The sequence below is a fragment of the Platichthys flesus genome, chromosome 22, assembly GCF_949316205.1.
Source record: "Platichthys flesus chromosome 22, fPlaFle2.1, whole genome shotgun sequence".
NCBI classification, from domain to species: Eukaryota; Metazoa; Chordata; class Actinopteri; order Pleuronectiformes; family Pleuronectidae; genus Platichthys; species Platichthys flesus.
Genome location: NC_084966.1, coordinates 1433717 through 1453322, shown reverse-complemented (window position 1 = coordinate 1453322; position 19606 = coordinate 1433717). Strand labels below are relative to the sequence as shown.

General features: G+C 48.4%; 1 protein-coding gene across 3 annotated transcripts in view; it reads right to left on the bottom strand.

Moving 5' to 3' along the window:
• Positions 1-19606, bottom strand: part of LOC133933362 (nck-associated protein 5-like) — a 93836-nt gene that overhangs the window by 11112 nt on the left and 63118 nt on the right. For all 3 annotated transcript variants that reach the window (XM_062380414.1, XM_062380415.1, XM_062380416.1), the window contains 8 exons: positions 16051-16141; positions 12591-12770; positions 10540-10608; positions 8898-8936; positions 8672-8791; positions 4553-4657; positions 3714-3905; positions 92-3609 (listed from right to left, as the gene is read on the bottom strand). In XM_062380414.1, the coding sequence (XP_062236398.1) occupies positions 92-3609; positions 3714-3905; positions 4553-4657; positions 8672-8791; positions 8898-8936; positions 10540-10608; positions 12591-12770; positions 16051-16141 (4314 nt within the window). The remainder of the gene's footprint in view (positions 1-91; positions 3610-3713; positions 3906-4552; positions 4658-8671; positions 8792-8897; positions 8937-10539; positions 10609-12590; positions 12771-16050; positions 16142-19606) is intronic.

Below are 19606 nucleotides of genomic sequence, written 5' to 3'. Positions count from 1 at the left end.
GTTCTATTTGTTTCTACAGAATTTAGAATCCACATCCTTCTGGGTTCTAGTGTCAAACTGATCAGCTCAGAGTTGGATCTGTTTAACTCACCTGCAGAGAAGCTCCTTCACGAACTGGTCCTTGCCGATGAACGCCGTGGAGCACTGGATCTGACTGGCGATCTGACCCATCTGATTGTTGCAGTGGTCCATGATGGAGCTGAGCTTGTTGTTCATCTCGGACAGAGTCTGCGCCTCCTCGTTCTTCTTCTTGTCCTTCTTCTTGTCAGACTTCACCTGTTTCCCTCCGAGCACTGATCCGACCTTCAGCTCTTTCTTCTCCTCCTTCCCCTTGGGCGCATCCGCCTTCTTGCCGCCCAGCGCCGGGAGTTTGCTCTTGCGGAGGCCGAACCAGTTTGCCAGCGAGGGCCCGGTCTTCTGCTTGGGCTCGCTGGCGCCGACCTTCCCCTGCTCTTGACATTTCTGCAGGTTCTCCTCGATTCCCATCATGACCTTCTCCTCGATAGTGCAGGTCGTGGGGCTGGCTTTTTTCTCCTCCACATCTGGGGGGTGGTTTGGCGAGTCTGTCGGAGGTTTGACTTCCCTGCTGAAGTCTTGCTCATTAGTGTTTTCTGAGCTGAACACACAAGAGGACGGAGGCTGAAGCTGTGGATGAGAAGCCACTTTTGCCGACTTGCGGATGTGGTTGAAACCGGTTCTGTCGCTGATGGGTAGGCTCCGCGCCTCCTTCTGAGAAGGGGAGGTGATGGCCTCGCCTTTCCCTGCGCCCTGCGACCCTTCACCTTTAGGGCCTGGTTTTGAGTTCCTCTCAGGAAGTACGTTCTGAATGTTTGACGCCGTCATGCCGCCGTAGTGGCTCAGCCGGCTCCTGGGCGAGTGGACCGGGCTCTCCGCTGACCCGACACCGGGCACCTCCAGGGAGCTCTGTCTGGAGAGGGAGTTCCCGCGTTCCCCTGAGTTGGTGATGATCTGCGTTCGGATCTTTCCTGGCACATCCAGGACGTTGATGGTGGGTTTCTCCATGTAGTTGGTGCTGAAACTCTGGCTGCGGGCTTTGGCTCCGTTCATCCCCAGGGCCGGCTTTAGATGAGATTTGGTGGTGACAGATATGGATCTGGAGAAAAGTTGACTGCTCCGTTTACCCTTGTCACAAACATCCCCCTCCTCAGCAGCTGCCTCCTGCTGTGACCTTCTCCGGACGTCCCCTTTCCCCTCTGTCACGGGCGTCTTGGAGGGGGAATCGATAGCGTACGTGGGCTGCACGCTGTCACACTGCGTCGAGGCATTTGAAGTCACAGTTTCCTTGGAGACTGAGTTGATATGATCTTTCTCTTGCTTTCCTGCTACAGACAAACTGTTTTTATGGCTGGGGGGAGATTTTAAAAACGCTTTGAAGCCCATCGGGATTCGAGTCTTTGAGGCTTTTTCCGCTGAGTTGGGCGACATCAGGACTGAGCTGGGGGGGCTGACGACAGCCGGCGGCTCCGTCTTACTTTGAGGGGCTTCCTGAAACGCTAGAGGTAAACTAATAGACGCCTTCTGCACCGAGTGATGCACCTTTTCATGGGTTGATCCTCGTTTACTTGCAAACGAGTTGTGGAGCGCGGAGCCTCTGAGGGCGCTGTATGGAGGAGGGACATTCTTTGAGCCTTTAGGTGCCGGTTCGGGCTCCGGAGCACACCCTGAGTTTGCGGGGGGGAGGTAGTCTTTCGTGGTCGTTCGTTTGGAAGTGCCTTTCGTCGATGTCGTGGCGGGGGACTTCTGAAGGTGCTGACTGGTTTTGTCAACCAGTTTCTGAGGTGAAAGTGCAGTCCCGTAGCCGGCATCCAGGTCTAAACAGTCTTTATCCTTGATGGGCAGAGTACTTTGCATATTTGGTAAGAGAGAGGTGTGGTAGCTTGGGGGAGGGCCCCTCACCGAGGTGGAGGTGGACTGTTGAGCTGCGCCCGGTTTATGTGCTTGAGGCGACCCTTCGTAGTTTGGTCTGATGAGTAAGGAGGTGGTGCGGCCCGGGGGAGGGGGAGGAGAAGGGGACCTGAGTTTGTTTTTGCTGGTTTCACAGTGTTTGTCTCTGGTCGGCTGCTCCACGTTGTCAGGGTACTCCAGGTGCCTCCTCGACAGGAGCGGGGAACCTGGGGAGGAGGAGGCGGGCTTGCTCCACTCGGCCCTGTTGGGCAGTTTGGAGTTCAGCGCCTTCGGGCTCTGGGAAGAGTTTCCTGACGTCTTGATGAACCTGGAGATCTTGAGAGTGGAAGAGGAGGTGGGTTTCTCCTGAGCAGAGGGCCCTGAGGGACTCTGTTCAGCGGTGGAACCCTTAGAGAGTCTCAGAGGGGACGCAGCAGGTTTGTTACGACCCGGTATCTTTGAGCAGCCGCCCTTCGGACTGGAAGTGTCCGTCATGGGGGGGATGGAGAACCCTTGGTTGGCTCGGCTGCTCGTGGGTTTGATAAGCTTCCTCTGTGGAGTCAGCTGCGTGGACAACCTCTCTGCGCTGCCGTCTCTGCTCGTCTTCCTCGAGCTGATCTGATACTCTGAGGGTTTCTCTGGAGACTCCAGAACGCTGTAGTTCCTTGTGTTCGCTGCCGTCTGCCGTGTTGGTCTCTCCTGTGGCGCCAGCTCCGTGTAATCAGCAACCGCTTTGCCCCCTTGCACGTCCTTTCGAGACCCACCACTAGCTGTGAGTCTCTGAGAACAGAGTTCAATGGGCTCTCCTTCTGCGTCAAATATGGCCAGAATACTTTCTTCAGACTGAGTGGTCACTTTGGGCTCCTTGATGAGGCTGAAGGTTCGCGGCCGCCCGTCCGCAGACTGGGTGCGGCCCTGCTCTCGTCTCATACACTGCTGGACCAGCAGCTTGGCAGCGTCCCTCGACAGCCTCTTGGAGTCCCTCTCTGCCTGCGCTGGTGGCCGGCTGAAGGACATGTGGAGGTCACTGGACTCAGAGGTGAGCTCCTCTGGGTCGTCCACGTCAGAGAGGTGGTGTGGACCCTCGGGATCGGGGGGCTTGTAGTGCAGCTTGGTTGGTTTAGAGAAAGCTGACGTCCGCCCCCCCTCAGGGAGGAAGCTGTTGATGAAGCTCATGAGTTTCTCAGGATGCTCTTTGGAGTCATAACCTGGGGGTTGCTTTGTGACCACAGGGCCTGAGGCACCCCCCACTCCACCGTCCAGGGGCCCCTCCCAGCTGCATAAGCTCTCTGAGATGCTGCGGGAGCGTCTCTTACAGTACAACCACCCGTCCTTGGTGGGGATGTTATCTCCACGGCCGGAATGTGCCAGTTCATCGTCTGCATCATCAGAATCATACGAGAACTTCTTGGCCCCCGCAGCAGAGGGCCTCCCCTCCTGTGTGGGCTTGGAAACCCCCTGGCCAGTGTTCTTGACCCCCAGGGAGTAGATGCCCTCATTGGAGTTCATACAGTCTTTTTCACCGGACCTTGAGACCCTGGACGAGCACGAGGAGCTCCTGTGTTTCCTCCTCTGGAGCTTTCGGAGTCCCTCCAGGATGTTGCTCTCCTTGCGGCGTGTGGGCGCCTGCTCCTCCGGGGGGGCGCAGATGTTACTGGGAGCTGACGAACCCAAACTCAGCCTCTTCTCCCAGGTCAGGGACGACTACAGAGGGGAAAGTCAAAGGGAGGAAGAAAGGGTCAAAGTCACAGAGGCAATAAAATCTGGAGTCTTGTGGAAGGGTCTATCGAGTGAGGAGGGGGACGTACCATTTTTCCACAGGAGCGTCCGTCGTTCCAGGTGCACGAGCCGCTGGAGAACTCGCTGCAGGCGCTGGACAGCGACAGCTCGCTGCTGCTGCAGCTGCTGCGCTGGTAAACAGGCGCCGCCGCCACCGTGAGACTCAGCTGGCTCAGACACTTGGTCCCCGGCAGACCGGACTTCCCGTTCCACTGGACCTCCTGAGAGGAGACGTGATGTTACAGACAGATATCTTGTAACTTGTAACTCATACTCTTTCAGTTCTTAACCTACTCACTGCTCAAATAAATTATTCAAAATAAAAGTTTGAGCATTCAAAATAGGAAATAGGATCTATCCACGGTCACAATTTCTCTTTGGTGAATCTCATAGTGTGTCACTTGTGTGTATCACTTAACACGTGCTGTTCCAGGAGATGTGATTCTCTTGCACATTCAGGTAACATGAGGATTCATAATTCACAGTATTATTATTTCATTTCCTCGGTCGTCCTGCGAGTTGATCAGGTGACGTTCTCAGAGGAGGAAAAGCATAAAAGAATAGAGCAAACTCATTTTCAGACCTCAATGCATAATACATAAGGTGAGTAATGTACCACAGCGTCCTATGGAGTCGTTTTTACTGTTGACGAGTCTCAATCGATGCTTTTCTGGTAATATGACATGGATTTATTCCTCTTAGTGCCGGCTCGTCCTGCTGAGGCAGAGGAGGGGTCACGGCCTCCTGCTGTTCGCTCTGTATTTTAATATCTTCTAATGATTTCTTGAGGGGTTCAGTTATGCCACCTGGACGAATTACATGGCGTAGAAAAGGAAAGGGAGTCGTGGTCGTGCGGGTTTGAGCTCACGTTAGAGGGAGAGTCTGTGTTCCTGGAAAGCAAGAAGGCCCTGCTCCGCTCCGGCTCCAGAAGCAGGTCCGCCGCCGACAGATCCAGGATGCGGGAGTGGAGCTTCTGAAAGACAAGAGGAAGGACACGCCGTCGTGAACATCGGGGATTTCAGGAAATTAGAAATGATCCGGGACGGACGCAACAACAAACGAGAGAACGATGAAGAGATATGACGTTAAATTATTTTTGTGCCGTCTCAGAAAAACCCCTTCAAATCTTTTTTATTTTCCAGCTTTTACACTAAATCCTTTGACTCAAAAATGTCCAAACATGCATTCAAAATACAAAAATGAATTTTTTACAGAACAATAATTTGACTGTGGAACAAGTGCACATCAGATTCCCTCCAGCGCCGCCACACAGAGCTCGGGTTCTCGCCTCAAAGTCATTAATGTCATAGGCTGGAAATAAAAAAAGAATGTGAATAGGAAATAATTGCATCAGGGAGTAAGGGATTCCTCTTGTTCCTCTAATTCCTACACTCGTCCGCAGCCTCCTCTGTTATTTAACTCTTCGGGGGGGGGGGTACAAAACCAAATATATTTCCACGTTTTAATCCCTGAGCTTAATTACACAACGTTCCCCACGCTCAAATTAACTTAAACTGGAAATATGGTGGAACAAAACACTTGATCGTACGCCGCGTTTCCTTCCGGAGGCAAAATTAATAAATGAATGCTCACTCAGGGAGCGACACACACACACACACACACACACACATGTATTTCTGTTTTATAAAAGGCAGTGACCTTCAGAAAAAGGAAAAACAGCTGCTCGAATCTTTCCATCAGCGTCATAAACATTTCAAAAATAAGAACAGGTCGATTTCTCAATGTCTCAGCTTTCTGCCGTCATTTTCTCTTCTCAACTTTCAAGCGTAACATCCAGGAAAGTCTCCGGTGCGAGTTCGCGATGAAGCTTTCAGAGCGACAGCAACTTTTAACCGACAGAGACTCGGTGACTGTGCCGTGGAAACAGATCAATACCAAGCTCAGAGATAAGAGTAAGTATTATTTACTATTTTAAGTTATAAAACCTTGAATCTCCGGCAAAACCTGGTTTGATTGGGTGTATTTCTGAATTGTTTTTAAAATCATAAATCACTGCAACAAAATATTACTTATTGTCTTTAAATAAGCAGATACGGAGGATTTGTATGATTTCGGCTGCACCGGTTCGGAGTCTAAAGATGCCGGTTGTCTTTTTATCCACTTTTTAAAGTCATGAAATTTGACATTCGCTGCAGATGTCGCATCCCTGCACCTCCTCGCCATCCACTCTGGCAGGGAGTGGCGGGGGTGTCACAGGAGGCTCTGATCTTATCGTGGCGTGCCGGATTTCACCTCCTCAGCAGCCTCATCAAGGATTCAGTCAATAGTGTCAGAGGGTCACAGTGGGGGGGGCTGGTCAAAGGAAACGGTAGATGACAAGGGCGGGTGTACGCAACTTGAACTTTACCGGGTTCAAGGCCGAGATCTAAGTCAAGAATGTTAATCACAAAATCCCCATTAATGCAGAGAAGGCTGTAATATATCATGCAAATATTGGCCTTTTATTAATTATTAGATAATGTGGTGAGTAATGACATTAGTGCCGGACTGTGTCCTTTTCCAGAAGAAGCAGAAGATTACTGCGTCTGTTCTGTGTCGCTTCTGGTTTGACAGCGCTCGTATTTCAAGATAATGAATATCAGCCCAGAATAGAAGCTTCCAAACAAATACATCAGTATTGGCACCTGCAGTCAGAAACACAGGGGTTGAGGCGTCCTGAGACACACAACACACACACATACAGTCTGGTCTAAGTGTCTGATCCAAACAGACACACAACAAAGATGACAAACATCTGAAAAGCAAATGTTTTCATGGAAATGAAAGCTTGAATTGTTGTGATTTTAAACTCTGCAGAAATCTCCAGCTGATGGATTTATTTGAGTGTGTGACTACACAAGCTGCAGTAGTGAGGTCACTGGCGTCCACGCCGTGTCCTTGGGGCCCTGGAGGAGCTTCGGACACGGCGAGCATTTGTCCCGGTAATGGGCCGCTCGATTGCCACTTTTATGTCATACTTGATAAGCAGCATAAGTGGATGGGACGGTGCACTGGTTATTTCCCCCTCGGCTGTCGTGGTGTAAAGAAAACAACCGTCAGTATTCAACTCAACGCCAGGTTTTCTCTGAAATGAACACGTGGCATGGTTATTGAAGTCCGTGAAGGGTGCGGTCGCCATCACACGCCTCACGGCTCCTTATCAGAGGAACTGAAGACGCCCGCGGGGACGAGGGAACCTTTAATTACTGATAAGCTAAGAGGTCCAGATGAAGATGGGAGACGATACACTTGTGCCTGTGAAAGTAAATCTGTCTGCTTCAGGTGCCGCGGGACAAAAGAAACTCAATAAATCTCAAGATATTTACACAAAGAAGTTAAAAAGGAATATTTTGGAGTAAAAAACAGTTATTGAAGCATGAAATGGACCAATCAGAGAGCCCGGTCCCAGTCCCTTTGAAAACCAGCGGTTTGAAATACCGGCTCAGCCCTGTGTCCGTTTCTTTTCAGCTGAATTCATCTTAAAGAAAACTCTCATGGCTGAATTTCGATGCATTACAACTCCACTGTGGTTGTGAAAGGCTGAATTCCCATCTGTAGGGAGACAGCCCCTCTTGGCCCTCACAGTGGTGTCATCAATATCCCTCTTCAGCCTTTCTATATTGCTGTTTCACTTGACAATCTCCCAGTCTGTCCTATAATGGATCTGCAAGTAGCAGGAGGTGACAGGGAGCTTTACAACACACCCACAGCCATATTATCTCTCCTTCCTCCTCCTTTCTTTTTTCTCTTTACTCCATTTCTGCCGCTTTTTATTCGGCCCTGAGTTTTTCACTTCTGGCTCCTTGTCGTCTCGGCGCTCACGGTCCTCTGCTATCTCATCCCTCTCCATTTTCAACGTCCCGTCCTTCGCCCGCTTATCTACCCTTGCTCGCCTCATCTCTTTTCATCCTCATCTCTACAATTTCTCTCTTCTCCTCCACTCAAGAAGGACTGACGGCTCTGTTTCCCTCTCTTTTCTCTGTGGCTGCATGCTCGTTTCATGTTGACAGCGAGGGGGCCCCGCGGCAATTTGCACTATAAATGAAATCCTACTTCCCGAACTGAGCCCACTGGCCTGCGATGCCAGTTGACAACAAGCGGGTTACACATACAGCAGCAGCTCTGTCGGTTTCAGAATTACACTTTCAGTGAATTAAGCTGCTTTTCAAAGCTGCACTTGAGGTCTGCACATGTTCCTGGAAATTCTCTGGAGGAGCTGAATGTGAGACGGCAAATGTCTGACGTGAAACTGGAGGAATAAAATATCTACCGGATGAAGAAGAGGAGCCGGAGAATATGGGTACAGTCATGAAGGTGAAGAACAATCTCTTCCTGCAGAAAATCTCTCTGTTTCTCTCTGAATTCTGTTTATATGTGAATCCTAGACTTTAAAAAATAAGAACATTTAAACTGCACACATACAACCTCAGCCTGATAAAGCAAAACAACTAAAATTGATTCACGCTTTTAAACGCCTCCTTCTCTCTGCTTCAGAGCAGACCAGAGAACAGCTTCTGACGGAGACAAAAAGAAAAGATGGACGTAAAGGAGTGAAACTTTTCTTAAATCAAAGTATTTACTGTCTCATGTGCAGCAGCTGTCTGCGGCGGAGAGACCCCGGAGCTCTTCAATAACAACCCAAAGAGAAAAACAACTTCAATGCATGAGAACAGCCGCTCGGGCGTGTGAGCTGCAGGAGCTGCCGCTTCATTTGGCAGTCGAGCGAGAGCAGGCGGGGCCGAGTGTGAGCGGGGAAGGTTTACACTGCAGCATCGAGAGCAACCATCACTCCTCAGGTCGGTGGAGCTGCTTAGCTCAGTGGCTAATTTATAACTTCTGCATCCAGAGCAGCTCCTTAAAACCCTTAGCGTGATTCCGTCCCTCCACCTACAGTAATTTGATAATCCCCCCCCCCCCCCCTCTCCTTAGCAGCCGGGTGTGACAGTCAGTGGCGTCTCAAGGTGTGAGCCTCTGCCTGGGCACTGACCTGGAGGAGCATGTCTGAGGCGGGTTTTATCCGCTGCTGGAACAAAACGCCCAGCGCCCGGTTCTGCTGCTCCAGGTCGAAGACTCGGGTCCGAAGCTTCAGACACTCCTCCCTCAGATCCTGGATCAGAGGAACCACAGTCAGAACATCACAGTGAAGAATAACTCCAGTTCGTCGTCAAACCAAATCGTGAATCTCACAGAAAAAATGGAAATAAGAGACAAACCTTCTGGGTGAGAAGCGCCTGCACAACTTGATTGGCCACCTTGAGAAGAAGAAGGAGAAGAAGAAGAAGAAGAGCACATTAATGTCATTGTGATATTCTGGGTCTTGTATGACCCTCACAGGCTCCTGTAGACAGACCCAATATACACATAAGGTGAATTGTGATGTTCTCACACACACACACACTTCATGTCTTCTGGTGTCTAACTCTCTTCCTAATGGGGGTATCGACAGCGGCCGCTTGATGTAGGAGCAGAGACGTTCCCGGTTTAAGTGATGTTGTGCCGAGGCCTCATCGGTCTCACACTCTCACACTCGGCCACATTCAGACCGCAGCGCCGATGGAGGAGCCTCTCCGATTACGGCCCATTGATTGGCCCATTAAGGACGTGTGAAGCCACATCAGCTGCTCTGAGTGCGCTCACTTTCGTTTATGGAACGAGCAGAGATGGGAGTGAGCGTGGTGAAACGAGGACCCCGGCGTTAACCACTTACAGATCTGCCTCTTGTAAAACCACCGGGCGATCCAACGAAAGCCGACTCTAATGGTGTCGGACAGAGACTTTGAGATCTTACAGACTTTCATGCCAGTGAGTGCTCTAAAAAACAAGCTTGGCCACGCACAAATATTTAGATGTGCAGCTGGTCTGACGTAAAGAACCATAGACATCCCTTCTGTCACGAAGCAGGCTCTGGGTTTGTGTTGTGTGCATCGGCTGGAGGGACACACACGGCTTCCATCGTTAAATCCACATCATTAGCAAACCTCCCTTCCACAGAAAACAAAACAGTTGACGAGTAAACACAGAAGACGGCGAGCGGAGTCGTCTCAGGGCAGGGAGGAGACGGGGGGGATGCAGACTCAAACTCTAAAAAAAATATATCACAACACCATCTCATTTCTTTTCACTTATTTCCAATCTTCATCCCCACCCCTCTTCTCTGTCTCTCCCCACCCGTCTTCCCCAGTCTTCTGCTGAGCCCGTCCAACTCGTCCCCACTGGACACACTTCTCTCCTTACTTAGTGGAGCTCCCCCCCCCCTCTATCCTGGAGCCATCCAGCGCCGGTTTATTCCTCTCACGAGGCTCCCTGAACAACACTTATCAGGCTCCCATAAATAACCAGAGGGCAGAGGAGTGGCACTGTTATGTTAACCAGGGGTTCACATCAGGGTAAGGATGAGCCACACTCAAGTAATGGGCCGATTTCAGCATCGAACATGGTGTGGTTATGATGGTGGTGCAGAAAAGACACAGTGGGGAGTGGAGCTCTGCTATTATGATATGACCAGTGGGTGATTTGTGTATTTTTACCAGTTGGCCCTAATGTTGCAGTGTCCTTATTTGTGCTTAAGAGTTTAAAAAGTATGATAAATAAAGTTTTATACGCAATCCAGGCTTCAGGGACATGAGGTTATTGCCTAATTTAGCCCAACTGAAACAAATCTCTTTATCAAAGTGAGATATGAGAGATTTTAGTGCCTCAGAAATATGACACAGTGTTTTTCTAGGTTAATTGTTAGATGTAGATTGCCGACCTGTGGGAGACAGGAAGTGCAGAGCGGGACCTCATTAAAGCTGAGTTCTTCTCAAGGTGAGTAAAACATCTGCCGGGTCACGCTGCCTCCCTGATTGCACTCACCTCGTCCAGGCAGCGCTCGTACTGCTCCCTCTGGCTCTCGTTCTCCGAGGCCAGCGTCGAGTTCTGCTCCTGCAAACAGCACACGGAGGCGTTCGGTGTCAGCCAACGCAAACCTCACAGGGACTTTGGTTACATTTGACACAACGAAAACAACAGCGGCGGAGACAGAGGCGGCAATCAAGAGGAGCCGCGGCAGCGAGGAGGCCCGCTCCACGAAAGGTCAGATGTCAGCGCTGAGCCAGGAGGGCCAATAAAAAATTTACAAAGAACCACAGAGGGAAAGGTCAAGGGGATGGAAGTTATGATGGTGAACTTTGGGCGGGCAGCGGGCCATTTGGAGTTCGGACCTAATAAGAATATCTTCTCCACTTGCCAGGCTGGCGAGGCGGCGCCCTATTGATCTCTAGGAGTTTCCAATTTGTCAGCGGCGGGCAGCGTATTAGGAGCTGTCAGCCGGCCTGGTTTCCAGCGGCCTCTGCCCTTTAGTAGAAACTACCAGACCCTTGATGAAAACGTGGGAAACATAATTACAATCCAAAACATCCAATTACCACAAAGACAGAGACTAATTAAAAACTTGGAGGCCCTGGAACACGGATGTGATTAAACTCCACTGGTGTTTCTCACGTGTGAAATTCAGACCTTTATGCGATAAAAGCAACTTTCTGCATTTAAAATAATCCCTGAAATTGATTTTGTTTTCTTGCCTAGCAGAAGATAAACCCATTTTCTACCTCAGACTCAAAACAAAGTGTTTCTGACTCTTTGCTCTGTCGCCACATGATGCAACACAAGTGGTGTTTTGTCAGCTCAACCCTGACATGAATATTTTATTATTCAGTTGAGTAGTATTTGAATAATCACATGTGTACTTCTACTGCATTTCTCCTGCAACAAGTGCAAACCTTTAATTTGCCTTTGCATGAATTGGCCTGCAGGGTTTTCCAGTTAATGAGCAGCAGCAGCGGAGCGCTCACTTAGTGTCAGTGGACGTGGAGCGTGGAGCGAGGCGATGATGGACGGCTCCTGCTCCGTCCCCACGGAGCTGCATCCGTCACGCTGCTGAACGGAGTAAGATGGCCGATAGGTTTTGATAAAGCCATTTAAAAACGTTATGTTTAGGTAATGTGCTTCATCACATCGATTAGCCGGACTCTCTCTGAGACGGTAACTTGGAGCCGAGCGGCAACAAGCGATTATCTGGCACTTTGCTCTAATTAGGGAGAGTTTTCTACCAGGGAGGATTTAGTGTAACGTTGGAGGAAGAAACAGAAAAACAACGTAAAGACTTCATTTGCTCTGTGAATGAGTTTACCATTAAACTCTCTGTGCTTTCAGGGACTTCAGTTTGTGGTTAGAGGACGAAGTCAGTCTGATTATTGGAAGCTGGCTTTGGTTTTACCTCCATCATGGAAGGTCGTGTTTTCACACCTGGTTTGTTTAACACAAATGACTGGATAACACAAAAGCTACTGGACTGATCACAGCTCTTTGTGCAGCAGCGGTGACTGCAGGGTCTTTATTTTAAAATTGGTAAATAATTAAATTACCCCCCCCCCCCCCGTATATTGTTGTTTATGTGTGTCGAACGCCTTCAACCACAACCTCATCATCCAGGAGCCACGTGGGGCCACTCAGGAATGATCAGGTCAGACTTGGGGCTTAATTTAATTAAGTCAGAGTTTTTTTAATTGCTGCAGAGATCCGAGAGGATGCGAGTCCAGTGGCATGAGGAGAAAACACAATCAGCCTGGACGACTGAGGCTCCTGCTGCCGCTCGCTGCTCGTGGCCGAGTTCAGCATCGATTCCCGAGCGTGGAGGAAAATAAAGTAGAGCTGGAGTTCAGCCCGAGGGCCTCGAGGCGACTCTCGCAGGATGACTCTGCCCGGCCAACGATGAAAGCTGCAGAATACAATCAGCTGTCATGCTTTCAGACACAACCAGGCCCGGACTCTGACAGGAGGAGTGAAGACAGACCCGGCCGGGAGAAGGTAGGTGGAGATAAAGGGAACAAAGGGAAAGACAAAAGGTGTGTTGGTGAAGTGGTTACCTCCAGGGCGTTGAGGCGCTCCAGGAGGAGCAGGGTTTTGTCTTTGTCCTCTTCTGCTTGGCTGGCTTCAGGATCGGCATCCGGCAGCAGCCCGAGGTCCGGCTCGGCTTGAGGCGCCGGCGGGGATCCGATCTCTCCGGGGCCGTCGTGCTGCTTCTGCACTTCCTCCGAGAGTTTATCCTGAAGCACAGACAACGAGGAAAGGTTAGAGGGATGGAGCTGGAGAAGAAGAACGAAAGAGGGAATTTGGCAAAGTAGAAACCTGAGCAGATGGGAGGAAGGCGTTCAAAAGAGGGGGATGACAACATGAAGAAGGAGCGAGGAGGTTGGAGTCGGAGGCAGAGACGTGGAGAGAGGATCAGATGGGCAGATGGGACAACAAGGAGGCAGCTCCAGCAACAGAGCTCCAAAACATCCCCTAATCCCTAATCATGTTTCACTTGTTTTCCAAAGAGTGGCAGTGACCTTGAGGGCGCTCATCTCGTCTGGATGCTCGGCTCTGCCCTCACCGGGTTTCTCTCGCTCTCTGCCAGATTTCTATTCCTCTCTTCCCTCTCTTTCTCTTTCGGCTGTCTGATCATTTTCTGCTGGTGATAATTAGCTCCTAATCAGGCGTGTGTTCTGGCGAGCACCAAACGGAAGAAAGAAAAACACGACGAGTTCCCCGTCACATTCCAGAGATTTATTTCATCTTTTTCCAAGGACTCTTTGGATCCTTCTGCTTTCACTGAACATCGGGTCACGCCAACGTTCAAGCTAAATAAACACAATTAGGTGAAATAAATACTTCATTGATTTATAATTTGATTGTTTTGTTGTTGGAAGTTGAAAAGCATTACTTTCTAGACGTCACCTGAGGTTCTGGGAAACTACGATGAGCGTTCTTCATGGTTTTCTGCAGCCGTGAATTGATATCAGATGTTTAAGATGGGGATTTTTTTTAAATAAAGCAGCAGCTGCGTTCAGCTACAGGTCACAAGTCAAATATTTGATTAGGAAAAGCTTAATTTGAGGTCTGAGGGGGTAAAACTATCCAGTGGAATTCAAAATCAATGAAGAATTAACTGTAAATAAAGATGGGAAACATGACAGCTCTTTAAAAGTGAAGCTGGAACATCTGGTTCGCCCCCTGCTGGCTAAAAAACTAAGTACACGTAATACTTTCAGATTTAGTTTGTCAAATTAAAACAAACTTTTGTAGTTTTTTGGAAGTTTCTCATAGTTTGTGATCAATTAGAAACTAAAGAAAAGTCAGAGAAGCTCTAAACGTGAGCAGCAGAACATTGTTTGTTTTTCCTTCTGACCTCTCGATCGAGTCGCGACCTCTCGATCGAGTCGTGACCTATTGACTTCATCCTGGACCTTATGGGCGAGTCCCTCCCTTGAAGCATTAATCATATAATAACAGAGATAAACTGATGATGAGAGGAGCCATTAGTCGCAGCCCTAAATGGATCAGCTGCAGGTTTTAATGAAAACAAGGACAATATCAGATTTATCCTGAGGACGGTGATTTCTCATCCTCTTAAATGTCCATTAAATTCCAAATAGAGAAATATTAAAACCTGTCTTGATTGCACTTGATCGTGGGAGTGTGATATATCTCTGTGTTCTCTCCCTGATCCGATCTCCTCTGAACACAACCCAGGTTTTCAGTGTTGTCTTCGAGGCGACGCTTGACAGTCACGGTTCAAAGTTTGCTTTTGTTTGGAGTCTGCGGTTTGCTCGGAGAGGCGGCTCATCAGATGGCGTAATTATCTCCACAGAGAGAGAGGTGGGAGGGAGGGAGGCGCTGGCGGGGGTGGAGGGGAACCTCGCTCCTCACGCTGCCCTTTCCAGTTATTGAGTTTGTCTGCTGAATACACAGAATACAGCTGCAGCCGGAGCGGGCGGAGCTCGGTTATACACCAACTGGGAATAACATAACAGCCCTGCAGGTTGATTCTCCTGGACGCTGTGTGAGCACGGCTCAGTACAGAGTGTTCATCAGAGTGTAGCTGTTGTGTGTTCTTTTCAAATGAAGCTGCACTTTATTCTTATCATGGATCGTTAATTTAGCTTCCAGTTAATATTATTAATAAATAACGAGGGCTGATGGAGTCAAAAGGACCTTTGACTTTCAATCAAGACATTTGGTTGTGACCTGATTCTCAAGCTAATAGAAAATCTACTTAACTTTCAATCATTTAATCATAGAGTGAATTCCACCATGTTGGAATAAGGTGAGTATGTTCTACTTCAATGTGTAATTACCATTATATCTTTATAGTTTGATCTGTTCTTTGTAATCATGTGAAGTGTCTATGAGGATTATCATTATTATTATTTCTTGCTGATCCATATGTGGACGAGCTCAGTTATTACCTGAGTGGGCGAAAAGTAAATTAATAAATTCAATCTAATTATTTCAACCTTGTTCTTTTTCCAGCAACAAGACAAACAGCCACAGTGATGGTGACATAAATGTCATTTCAATTTCAATTTACCTTTAGTTTTATTAACAAGAATTGAATATATTACATCATAATAATTATGTATTCATTTGGTCCTGGACACCTGAACTCTGGACCTGACCAGATTAAGATTAAGAACCCAGTTTCACAGAGTGGTAGAATATATGTAATGAACCCAGCTCATTAAGGACGTGTATTCATTTCCCATATGTTTCATAAGAGTCGTGTCTTCACGATGAAGCTGTCCCACCTCAGGACAGAGCTTTCACCCGGCTGCTGGTCCCTTGTTCCTCGTCCACTGGAAAGAGCTCGTTTCTTTCTGACTGCCCACTTTTATTTGCTCTCATCATTCAAAGATGTTTCTCTACATCTGCTTCTGTCTTTAAATCACGGGGACGAGCGAATGTCCAGCCGCTGGTTTTATTGCACACGTTCTGTCCTCGTGTCCTTTTCTCCTGCTCCCCGGAGACATGTCTGCTCGTTGAGGACAATAACGCTGTCGCTGTCTGGTGCAAAACAAACGCCTGGTGTTTACCTTAATAAATATTTGCAGACGTATTACCATGAAGGCTTCAGACAAAAGGTTGGGAGCAGGAGAAGTTGTGCTTGTGGAGCTGGAGTCTTGAGGCAACAGCATTTCACAGAGTAAACACGTTAAGATCCAAATTGTGAAGAGCGACCCCGAAGACGACCCCGCGCTTCAGAAATAAACAGATTTACTTATTCTCTCTGCCTCTCCGAGAACTCCCAGCGGCTATTTCTCTAACGTAACAAGGTCGACGGCGAACGCCTTCACCTTGACTCGGTCTGGATTCATCCGACACTCAAAGTCAGATACCTGGAAAACCACCACACAAACACACAACAAGTCTAATGTGTGCGATCAGTGAATTCACAGGTTCCTTCAGCTCTGGTTTCTTTTCTCAGCTTCTTTTACTTTTCCACCAAATTAATAACTCGTGGATTTTTGTGTGTTTTTTACAGAAAACGTTATTTGGGTGTTTTACCTTGTAGGCCTTCATGATGTCCACTGTGTCCCCAGCAGTCTGCTCCAGGACGCCCTGATTCTGCAGCAGCGTCCGCACCGTCTCTTCCATCCTGCACACACACAACACACGTCACCGCGTTAACACAAACATGTAGCAGGAGGTAACACTTCACAGATTTCGTTGTGGTATTTTTGCCAAACACACGTCTTTGATTCAGGCGATTGCAGCTACATGCCCCTCATATTAACTGGATGGTACCGTGGGCCACCTGTCCTCATGTCTCCTCATGTCTCCTCATGTCTCCTCATGTCTCCTCATGTCTCCTCAGATAATAAAGTGAAAAGCTGTGGATTCTCCTGAATATACAGGACATTGATTCTTCAGAGACACGGCAGCAGTTTGAGCAGGGATTTGTTTTCTCCTGTAGAAACAGTGAGAATGATCCTGACCTCACTGGTGCTGTGATGGGATCTATTTTCTAGCGATTTCACTATTTTATGTGATGTTTGTTTTTGTGTGAAATGGATCGTTGTGTCCTTAATTTTCTGTTTTACACTTTGCGTAATAGCATAAACGTCCCCACAGCGGAAATGTAAAGAGAATGGGACTGAATGGACGAAAGAGGGATGAGTGGTGTTTTCTTTTTTGGGGGAACTGAATCCTAACTTCTGCTCCCGTTACTAACTTATTGTGTATGATTTTGTTGGCGGTTGTCTGTGCACGGCCGCATGCGTGTCTGCTGATGGTTCGAATTAAGTGCATCACACCAGCGAACACCGAGCGAGTGACCTTGGCCTTCGAGACCCGGTCTGCTCTGAAAACAATCTGCGCCTCTGTTTTGTGCTGCAGACGCTGCAAGCTGCATGCAAAGCAGGTGCCGGGGAGCGCATGTGGAAAGTGCCTCGGCCTATTTCCATCTGAATGAGAGCCGCACGCCATCTTCATCCCTCCAGCTACAGGAGGAACTCTGACCCGACATGGATTCACTTTACGATTCTGTAACACAAAAAAAATGGAGCAGAACAGCAGCGGATGAGCTACGTGAGCTGATCTCAGACCAGGCCGGGATCATGGAAGCGATGAGAGATATGTGACATTCAGGAGGAAGTCAGTGGTGGGCGGGTGGATGGGGGGGGGTGTGGAGGCAGAAGTTCACGACATGTTCTGCTTCTTCTTCTACTTTTTGGGATTCTCAGCGAAGTTAAACCAAACCCAGGACCGCCTGGGAGTGAGTCACTCAGTCTGCTGCAAATCATCAGTGTTAACAAGGACCGTCACCTCTTTGTCTCGCCAGTCTGCAGCCATGACTCATGTGTTTGTCTGTGTCCAGCCAATAACAAGTGCATGAATCATTGATAAATAGAGTTGAGCCAACTTCTACAGGTTCTTTACACGTCTACAGACCAAACATTCATGCATATGTGTGAACCGGAGACTGTAAACACAGACTGATGCCACGACAGCTCCTCCTCGCCAGCAGACGGGACATGGAACAAACCATTTCTCTCAAAGATGGTTTTCTGAATTTCTGAATTTGCATGTGAGGGATGTGCACTGCCTGTAGTTTATTCCTAAATGCACATGTTTGATCCAGACTTTGTTCTACAGTAACTTTCCTGTTGCGTCTCCCCTGATCGGCCCTGGCAGTGGGTGAGAGAGCGAGAGCAGGCAGGCAGGCCGCCGCTCCACCATCTGTCCCGGCTGAGCCATAAAGCCGTCTGTTAATCAGGCCGCTCGCTGCTGAGTGAGCAGTCGCAGAGCGGCGCGTCAGGCAGATTGCTCCAGTTCCTGCTTCAACTGCTGCTCTTAATCAGCACTTCCTATAGAGCAGAGAGGACCTGACTTGATGGCTTTGGAGTCCGGAGACGCCGACACCGGGGTCAAGGTCCAGACAGGGGACGTGATCAGCATGAAGAGCTGTTCAGGGCCTGAGGGGGGGGGGGGGTTGAGTCTCATACCACAGATATCTTTATATTTAAAAAAAAGGATTTCCACAATCCTCAAAGACTCAAAGAATCTGGATCAAAAGTTTTCTGTCTGCTGCACAATAATAAAGATTTTAAAAGTGTTTCTTGATTCACAGCAGAAGGAAACTGGAGGTAAACTATCTGCATTCAGCTCCGAGGGAAAACATGAACATGAAAACATGAACGTTTTGTGGATTTGGCCAGTAACAGATGTAATCCAGGATAAATATTCGAATGTGTTTAAAAAGTGACGCCTGAAATGAGTAATGTGGGAAATCATTAGGCAGCGAACAGATGGAGTCAGAATTATCCTGACGCTCGCACCTGAAGCCAAATCACCGAAGCGATGAATGTAAAATGAAACAAATGATACCGGCGTTTTTCTAGCTGCTGCGGTCGCACATGCATAAGTTCCAGACAAACTTCCCAGCATGCTCGCTGCTTCTGACGAGACCTCCGTGACCTTGACATTATTAAGTGGCAGGTTGGTAAGAGGCACTTTGATGCCTGTTTCCTCCTCGTGTGGTGGCGGGAGTACAGAGGAGGGAGGAGGAGGAGGAGGGGGGGGGGGGGGTCTGGGTGTGTAGCTCCTGCTTTAAGAGGGTGTGTAGCGTTCACTCGCACCTGAATGAGACTCTTTGTGTTGACGCGTCTGCAGCTGCACAGAACAGAAAGAGTCTCACTCTATAAACTGTGAGGAAGAACTAGTCACTTCAGATTTTGTGCTTTTGAGTATAAAGTGGTAAATCTAGTCTATGTGACACGTCAGAACATCAGAAGATCAGACGTCTGTGATCAAACGAGGAATGTGCAGCATCTTGTTCTACTTTGGTTTCACAGATAATAAAATGATGCATGTTCTCCATGCTGCTTTTATCCTGAAAAATCTATTTCTACTCCATCTCACAACTTTCCTCTCAATTATGACCTGATTCCTCTAATATTACAACATTATTGTATTCTGGTGTTTTAAGCTCTGCAGAGACGTTTGCTCTTGTTCCTGAACTTCCATTTATCATCTTCCCTTCCTGTGTGGACACCTTCGTCCCACTAGTCCCTACTAATGTCCCACTGACAACTAAAACCAACAGGTATCAATCAAATCCCTTACACGTCCTTGAAAACTCTTTGTGAGAGATCTAATTACGAGTTAGTAAAACACAGAGAAGCTCATTTAAGTAAACAAACATTTTGCTTGAGGCAGTAAATCCTGCCTGGAGGAGAACGAGACGCGTGGCCGACAAAACATCCCATAAAATAAACAGTGCAATTTGTCAGTATCGTAAATTGCGACACTTGAAAGGTATTTACAGGAGAGAGGGAGCTGGATGCAGATGATGGATGGATGGAGCTCCGGTGACAGAGCGTTAGTTGATAGAGAATAAACCCTGTTCTGCTCAGAGTGACGGTGTGATCAATCTCAAAGAGCTCGTCAACGACCTCCTGAAAACACCATCCAGGGAAGGACGAGTGTGTGTGTCTGTGTGTGTGTGTGTGTCTGTGTGTGTGTTCCGAAGGCACGTATGTGGAGATGAAAGCAAATTCTGACTCTCCTGACCCCCCCGCCGCACGACCTGAATTTCAAACGCGCCGTTCGTCAGCAGGGC